The sequence below is a fragment of the Diachasma alloeum genome, unplaced genomic scaffold (assembly GCF_001412515.2).
Source record: "Diachasma alloeum isolate Michigan unplaced genomic scaffold, Dall2.0 Dall_scaffold_00359, whole genome shotgun sequence".
Classification (NCBI taxonomy): Eukaryota; Metazoa; Arthropoda; class Insecta; order Hymenoptera; family Braconidae; genus Diachasma; species Diachasma alloeum.
The window spans coordinates 1,095,843-1,105,141 of NW_021680498.1; the positions used below are offsets into that span (position 1 = coordinate 1,095,843).

Sequence of the window (9,299 nt, forward strand, 5' to 3'; positions counted from 1 at the left end):
GAGGAGAGGGAGGGGAGGGGTTGGTCTAGCGCCATTCCTCGTGGAATAACATTTAATATTTGTTATTTCCTCACGTGTGTGAGACAGTCTTGATGATCGAGCCAAAAATAATATCGGAAAAGAATGAATTTGAAGGAATTGTTGTTTTCTTCAAGTAGATTCAGCTCAATATTTGCTAGCCTCCAGGTGGCGGCTCTGGTGTCGTCTCCGGGGAATTGTAAATTCATCGTGGGATTTGAGACGATTCGAGTGTCGGTGACGATGTGTCGTTGTTTCTCTCGTCAATCCGTCAGACTGTATTGAATTTTTTTTGGCTCGATGGCCGGCTCCTCTGTGCGGCTGATGGCTCTGGTGATGCTTCTTCGTGATCTTGATTGTGTGATCGCTTGACGCTTTGTTCATGAGCTCATTGTGCACGGAAATACTGAAACTTGGATTGTATTTCATGAAGTTGAAACATTGTTGCCGGACTCGTTGGCCTTTTATCGGCTTTCCGTATTTGTTGAAGCCGAGGTATTTTGTGGTGTCTACTGCACTGTTGTACCTCAGGTAGGAGCCGTGATATGACTCGTAGAACTGGCACATTGCGTCCCTCTGTTTTTTTGGCTGTGGACAGGTAATTTTACAGGGGGCGGATTAAATTTTTTTGGTTGTTCGCTTGAAGGGGCTTTAATGGATTTTTTATGAATGAAAATTACATTTTTTTCTGTCTGGAAATATGTTAAAACAAAATTAACTACTGCGCCATTGCAAATACCGGCTTTATTACTTTTTTCCATGATTTTTTCATTATTTATCAAAATTTTAAAAATGCGAAAATTTTCTGTTTTTCAAATTTAGGAGAATAAAACAATTACAGCTGTTTTATTTATTCAGTGAATTAATTTTCATTATTTATTCAATTGAAAAAAAATTTATTTCGTATTTTTTATTCAAATTTCATATGCGTTAACAAAAAAAATCATGAAAAATACGTTCCATCACTCTCTCTCTCTCAAAAAGTGAATGGATAAATAAATATGATCATTGTTAATCCAAGAAAGCGAATGTTTTCAATTTTAAAAAATCATCAAATCAAGAACGATGTTTTTTTCTCAATTAAAAAATCTATCTAAATAATCTAAATTTAAGGACCAAAAAAAATGCAAAATTTTTCAATTTTTCTAATTGTAAAAAATAAAATAATTACAACTGTTTTATTTATTAATTGAATTAATTCTCATTATTTATTGAATTAAAAAAAAATACGTTTCTTATATTTTTTATTCAATTATCGTATCCATTTAAAAAAACATGGAAAATTCTTCAATTCTCAAATTCTTCCACCCGAAATTGTCACAATTTTTAAAACAATTGTTAACCCAATAAATAATGATTTACTCACCAAAGCCACTAATTTCCAGCGTTTATTAAAACAAATATACCGTTGCGATTTCTCAGCATATATGTACAACTTCTTACTGAAGTCGTCCGACTGTGTCGATAGTTTCTCTGCAACATAAATCAGAGCGAAAGAATTACCAAATGTTGCCCCCACGACTATCCGGAGTTCCCCACATTTTTTCTCCCCCTCCACCCCCATCCCCCAGGCCTCATAACCCCGGAAGATGGGGCCGATGAAGGGAAAAAAAAGTAGTACAGCAACATGCGAATGGCAGAGTGAGGAATGTCCGTTCGGGAATATGTACTGAGAGGTAAATTTTCTGAGAAAAGAGCATTGGCTCCTCTTCAGGTTTATGGCGTGTCTCACATCGGCCGAGGGACTCTCATTTTTACTCCCCCTGTCTCCTTTATTTTTTTCTAGCACACTTGTACTTTGCGTGCCGAGACGAGAGAGTACGTATGAATAAAGAACCGCGGGCTAGTTGGTGCTAATGAAGGAGACACAGACGGTACGGTGTGTACTTTGCCACTTAGCAGCCCTGTCTTGGACTGAGTGTTCATCAGGAGTGGTTCGCCCTCGTCGCCAACCATTTCACTGGACTCTTCGATATTACGAAATAGTTTGGGTCATGCCCTTTCGGGGGTGCCCCCAGAAGAATTGTTTATTCGAAAAAAAAAATTTAACGAATGATTTGTTTCGTTCAATGGAAACTCAAACGTGATTTTCATTTGAGTTTTTATTCACATTATTCATTCATTTGAGAGTTCATGGGATTCAAGCATTAAAGTAGCTCTACTCTTCGGCCGGGCTACGCTGTACTTTTGGATATTGAAAAAATTTTAAAAATTCGCACCCAGTCAGTATTATCTAAATTAAATTTCGCAAAATATTGATATTTTTTCAAACAGTTCCCTCTTATAAATAAATAATGAAACTTGTTTGTAAAACGGTAGATTATTTTTTATGAGGTGTCAAAAACATTCTTCATTTTTTCACATGTAATAAAAAAAGTCAGATTTTAATCTTTGATTACAATGGAAATGTTGATTTTCACGTAAGACACTGCTTTAAATCCTGATTTTTAAACATTTCTTCTTTGATAAACCAAAACGATCATTAAATTAAGAAAAAAATTAGAATTCCGAATCTAATCGAGTTTTCTGCAATTTTTTACAGTTTTCAATAATCTTTGAATTTACTGTAAGGGTAGAGCTACTTTGAAAATACGAGTTTATTAATTAATTGTGTCACTTTTTATGCAATATTCAACGATTTTATTTTTAAACAATTTGGCATTCTATGTCTGCTATTTTTTCACTGAACGTTTCGACATTACGAAATTTTCTGACAAATTATGCATTTTTCATTTTTAGTCCATACATATAATAAACAATTTTTTTATTTTTCAATTTTTACTATTATTTACTTCATTATTCAATAAAAGTACGAATTTTACACATTTTAATTTAAAATGTGACAATTTTATTTTTAAAAAGAGTATTATTTATTTATAAAAAGTGAATGTTAAGAAGGAATTTTTGATAAATATAATTTTAATTCTGTTCATCTATGGATTTTTTCATTTTTTTTTGTACAAACTTCAATTGACAAATTTACATACTGAAAATTCCCGCGGTGAGTCTTGAGAGTCTTGAGAAAAAAAACTCTACGATTTGAATTCAAATAATAATTTTTTTTCAAAAGCCACAATCTCCAGAAAATGAAGGAGGGAATTAAGATTAAACAAATGAGGATTTAATTGTCATTGATGGGGAGGAGTGAAAGGGGAAGAGATTTGTTGACGAGACCACACATCGGGAGAGGTGACAAGAGGGAACGACAGGGTGGCCCATTTGCCGCTGCGCCTCGTTAAATTCAAGTGGTCCTGACATCGGAATCAAGAATGTCCCCCAACTGCATCATAAAGGGTTTCTTTTCTCTTTGGGTTTTTCTTCGTCTTTCGTGATAGGTGAAGATAATTTTTTTGGGACTATCGCGGGGTTCCACAGTGAGAAAACAATTTCAAATTGTCAGTAACAAAGTTACGAACTTACAAAAATTCATGTTGAAGCTTTTAACATGAATTTTCCTTTAAATAAAAAACTATTTAATTGAAGTTTAGATTGTTGAAGTTGAGGATTGATTAAACATTAATTCAACATTAATTAAGACAACGTTTCAGATGATACCGATTTAATAATGAAGGAGTTACGAATACATTGAGATCGAATTATAAATTATGAAGATATTTTTGAAAATATTGAAATATGAGAAGTTGAATTTGAAAACTGGAATAATGATTAATTCAAGAAAAAGATGTTGTTAATTCAAGAGCCCCCAGTTCTGGTGCAGAGACGCCACCGCAAGGTGGCGCAGTAGCTAAACCGAACCTCTAAATACATTCCATCACGCTCTCGCTCTCAATAAGTGAATGAATAAATAAATATGTTCATTATTAATTCAAGAGAAAGTTTTTAATTTTTGTTCAAATCATCAAATCAAGAACCAAAAATTTTCATTTCTCAAATAATCGAAATTCAAGGACCAAAACGTTTTTAAAAATTGCAAAAATTTGTTGTTAAAAAATTGAGGTCTGAAAAAATCAGAAAAATTCATCGAAATGCTGCAACCCAATTCCATTAAACCAAGAATAAACTCATGTTCTCGATCCTCCACCCCCACCCCTAATTTCAAACTCACTTTAAGAAGCAATTCTTATCCCGCGTGGTTCACGCGTCCTGACCCATCCCAGGTTATTATCGTGGGTAATGGTGCCTAAAAGCCGGTGCTCTCGCTTTTGATTAAAATTGCCTTTTAATTCATTTGGGTCAGCCTCTAATCTTGCGGCTCCGCCGATACCCCCAATGAAATGAAACATAGGGCTAAACTATTGCAACATTCATGAATAAATTTCCCCCTGCCCCCTCTCATTCCACCCCCTACTTAATTTTTATCCTTCATTCAATTCCCATTCTCAATCCAAAATGGCTTTTTAAAGGATTAGTTAATAAATTAAGACTAATTTGGATGCAGATATTTCAGTACTCGTAAGGAATCTTGAGTGCTGGCATCGCGTGACTGGAAGAAGTCATGTTTATTTTAATCTCAATTGGAGATCTGAACAATGATACTGATATTCAAATGAGATAGGGCCCGGTGATGGCCCGTTAACATTTTAATAATAATAAAGGGGGAGCTGTTTCGCGTCGCTGGGAAGCCCGGATAAAACTCATGCCAAAGATTGTTAGCTGCATGTGCCACACAGAGAGAAAAACAAACACGTTGTCAAACAAGTCTTGTTTGGGCCAACAAAATCGCTAATTGAAAATTGCCAAAAAAGAATTTGTTTGCTTCGAATTTGAAAGTCTCAAACATGAATAATTATAAAATATCTCATATAGAGGAAAATTTATCAATTAATATTTTATCCCTAAGTTACAAGATTGCTATCATACCATTATTATTTTTTCATTTAAGGGTTCATTTCTTGTCTGTGATTATTAGACAGCCGAAACGAAAAAATACTATCCCTTGTTTCGCATAAAACGGAGAATGCAATTTTTTTTGAACCACTAAATCTATTTTTACGCCACAATTTTTCATTCCGGCGCCCTCTCTGCATGTTTGGCCCAAAAAAATCCTTTTCTGATAATTTTCAAAAAACTATTTTCTTGGCACAAGTAAGACTTGTTTGAGAACCTTGTCGTTTTTCTCTCAGTCTAGGGGAAAAATCCCTTCAATTATCATCGAATGATTCCTTTACGATTGAATAAAACAGCGATAATTAACTCGTCTCCTCAATTAAATCTCAGCGCACGGCCAGTGGGACTAATAGTCGTCGTACAGTCGTATTTGATTATACGGGGAGGTTTATCGGGGATGTGGCAGAACGAAAATTGCACTGGTCGATCGATCTCACGTTGACGGGTATAAAACTATCTTCGGTATTTACCACTTATATTGGAGCATAAAGTAGAGATGCGCTGAGGGCGAGAAAACAAATTGCAGCTTGGCACTGCATCGGCGGGTGAGGGGGTGAGGCTGATCGCAATCGGCGTCATGGAGTGAGGATGGAGGGGCTATTAATTAATGGACGCGGTGGAACAATTAATTGGAGAGACGGGATTCTGATCCAGAGGGGGGCTGGTTGCGGCAGATACTGGAAATAGATTTTAAACAGTGGTTCGGGGCTTTCTTATGGGCAATGAGGAGGATAAATAAATGGGCGAGCGTCCCGGGCTGTGGTACAGAGACGCCACTGCAAGGTGGCGCACTAGCTGAACACAACTGCTCATTGAAGATATTTTCCCAGGTGTCTGATGGATTTGGAAAGAATTTTGACGATCGCAAATATATTATATTAATTTTGTAATAAATTTGCGATTAAGTTACAGATATTTTTTTTAATTTTTTTTATTCATATTTTCTTTCCGACTGCCATTACGGTTTTATAGGCTCCCCATTCGTCGCCCTTGCCTCTCCCACTTCTCTCTTCTGATTAATTTATATAATTAATTTTTTTATATAGTATTTTTTAGGATGATTCGGCATGTCGGAGTCATTAAATGTGAGAAATAAAATTGTTTGAATGAAGAGTCAGTTGAAGATTGTGGGATGAATGAACTTTTGGTTGGATTGCCAAATATTATTGCATTTTGAGAAATTTAGATTGCTATTTCTATTTGATTTTTATGTAATAGTCTCCGGCCTTGGTACAGAGACGCCACCGCAAGGTGGCGCAGTAGCTAAATGCAACTACTAAACACGTTTCATTACTGTCTTTCAATAAATGAATGAATAAACAAACATAGGGAAGAATTAAAAATCATTATAAGGAATGAATATTTCCAAGTGTTTTCTGGCCCTGAAAAAACTTTGATGATTAAAAATTCGTTAGTACTAATATTCAAGACCATTTGTCGCCTCGAAGTCACCAAATGTGTCGAATAAAATCATATTTGAATAGGTGTTTATATTTATTTTCGTAATGACAAATTATTGCGTTTTGAAAAATCGTTTGAACTGCAATTTCAATCTGATTCTTATGAAATAGTCGCCAGCTCTGGTACAGAGACGCCACCGCAAGGTGGCGCAGTAGCCAAACACAACCACTAAATCCTCTTTATCACTCTCTCAATAAATGAATGAATAGATAAACATGGGAGAGAATTCAAAGTTATTAAGGAAAAATATTGTTCTCATATTAGTTTTTTGGGAGAGTCCTATCCTGAATACAAAAAATATCAGCAAAATTACTCTGTGGAATTATTGTAATTAATAACAGTTCGAAATAACAACATCTGAATAATATTGTACTCAATCATAATATTTGAGAATTTTTGTTACCGGCCAATCCACAAAGCACAACCGTCCCGCAACGAGCGGAGATCAAAGGTGGGACAGGTGAAGTCTGGTTTAAACTTTCAACACGATAATCACAGTTCGCGCACAGTAGATTAATTAAATTCCAGTTCTCCCGATGATTTCCACTCCGGCTCGTGGTGGTATCATTTCCACGTCAATATGCCCTATCGCGATAAACATACAGCATGGAACTGACCGATCCTCGAGGAAGCTTTGGAAATCGTTAGACCGTAACTGCCGTATCGCAGGTCATTACTCCGATTTTTCATTGAATCATCAAGTCTTTCCGATAGAATTTGTTTAAAAAAAAACATGAGTCAATTTTTTCTATCAACAACAAAAAATAAGTAAAATCCAACTGCAACTAATGAATATATAAAATATATAAAATAATTTTTTTCAAAATCGACTTCATGTAAAAAATATAATAAGGCGAGTAATAGTTTAAATAATTTTTATCATTTATTTGCAAGAATTAAATGTTGATTTTTTTTGCAAAATAAAATTTGAATTTTTTTTTTTATTTTTAATCCCTCACGGCGCCCATATAACGCGAATTCGCGCAACGCCCGGGAGACTTAAAAAATTGAAATAAAATGCATTGGCTGTATTGAACTTTGAAATGAACTCCTAGAGAATTTCCTAATTTTTGCCACCAATTTCGAACATGCTAAATTTGTTTATAAGAAACAAATTATTCAACAAATCGAAATTCAACTTCTGCCATTCGATAGAAGGATCATTGAAGTATTTTCAGTAAAAATTTCAAAAAATTTTGGGGAAATTTTGGCGCTAAACGAGATGATTTAATGATTGAATCGGTTGGATGTAAAATTTTCATCTACAACTTTTGTTCATAGAAAAAAATATTATAAATGCATTGAAAAAAAATAAAGTAAAATAGTTAACTGCAGAGACAATTCCAAGACTTTCCAAATATCTTTTCCAAATGTCGATGTCTCTTAGAATTCGAGAAAAGGATTTTTTACTGTTGACGTTTTACTGCTGAATTTGATTCTTTGGAAAATAATTTAATTTCAGAGACTTTCTCACTCGAATCACCTTCAGAAGTCGTTTTTTTCGGGAATGATTCCTCCCGTGATGTTGATTAATCGCCCTCGAACTCGAAACGAGTATTAGGTACCTCGCGATGAAGTATAGCCCGCAAGATATGGGAATGAAAGCGATGGATCTTGGGGAGGTGTAGACGGGGAGCTCAGCGTGCGGCGCGCGAAAACTGGCTCCTCTGTTTGTTCAAGCGCCTCTCTCGCTACCTTTTCACTCTCTTTACTCCCTTTCTCGCTGGTCTCGCACACCCCGAAGGTGGATTATTTTCACAGAGATGCCGCCCGGCATGGATAGGGCGGACAGCTCGTTCTTTACCACGTACGTTTCCCTCATATTCCATTCGGCTGTGTTCACTGTATGCCAATGTTTCGTGATATTCCGGCAAATTAAAAGAAAAAACAGAGGGATGGGTCCCACGAATTATTCGGCAAATTGCAAGCTGCACGCGAGCCAGATTTTTGGGGCATGATTATTACGAGGCGTTACCATTCTCGCTTGTTTTTCGGGAATTATTTTTCTCGGCTCGTGAATTGTTGGGATTTTGTCAGGTCAAATAGGTGTTTCTCCACGGCGAAAAAATTTTATTTCACATATTTCAAATAAATGAAATTATTTTCTTCAATTAATTTGTTTTCTTACTTGAATTATTTATTAATTACAACAGTAGGAGAAAGTGGAGCAAAACAGATCAGCTTCGGTCTTCAATAACTTGAGAACGGCGGAGTGAAATTTCAATACTTTTCTTCCATTTTCAAGATATTTTTTGGAGCTTGAAAATGAGCCCTCATTCATCAAAATCACATCATTAGTTCATGGGATATAGGCGATTCAACAAAAAGTTTTATTTTTTATTTTAGAGAGTGGAGTGAAAGGGATCATCTTTAGTCTCCAATAACTCGGCAACGGCAGAGTGAAATTTCGCTCTTTTTTTTCATTTTCAAGGTATTATTTCAAGCTTAAAAAATGAGCCTTGACTCGCCTAAATCGCATCGCTGGGCCAGGAGAAATCGTCGATTTGAAGACTGAAATTTCGCACTTTTTATTAGAGAATGAAGAATATTCATTTGAAATGACTCTGACGACGTTTTCCAATCAAATAAATATTCATTGCGAATCGTTGATGAAATAAAAATTGTGGGATTGACAGGGTTAATGAAAAATTTCATAAAATTAATATACTTACGATAAGGTGCGTTGAATTCATCCCGCGCCATGGCCTTGACGTTGCGTCCCAACACGGTGATATTGCCGCTGCTGCAAGTCGAGTAGAGACTCACGGAGCGCACCATTGCCGGTACAGCCCCGCACATCACTACCTGCAATTACAATAAAACCAATGCCGATGAAATTTATTTTTCCCCGGAAGTTTGCTGACGGGGGAGGAGAGAGGGGGCGATAAAACGATAGGTGAAACAGTAAAAGTATCTCGAGTTCAACGAAACGAGATGACAAATCTACTGGGAAACAGGGGGAGGGGGCAGGC

At 35.8% G+C, this 9,299-nt stretch overlaps 1 protein-coding gene across 1 annotated transcript in view; it reads right to left on the reverse strand.

Annotated features, from left to right (window-relative positions):
* Positions 1 to 51: 51 nt before the first annotated feature.
* The window catches only part of LOC107041210, a 15,082-nt gene continuing 5,834 nt past the window's right edge, over positions 52 to 9,299 (reverse strand). Inside the window, exons 3-5 of the mRNA XM_015261652.1 lie at positions 9,000 to 9,132; positions 1,385 to 1,491; positions 52 to 606 (exon numbers count right to left, since the gene is read on the reverse strand). Coding sequence (XP_015117138.1) covers positions 166 to 606; positions 1,385 to 1,491; positions 9,000 to 9,132 — 681 coding nt within the window. The 3' untranslated portion in view covers positions 52 to 165. The remainder of the gene's footprint in view (positions 607 to 1,384; positions 1,492 to 8,999; positions 9,133 to 9,299) is intronic.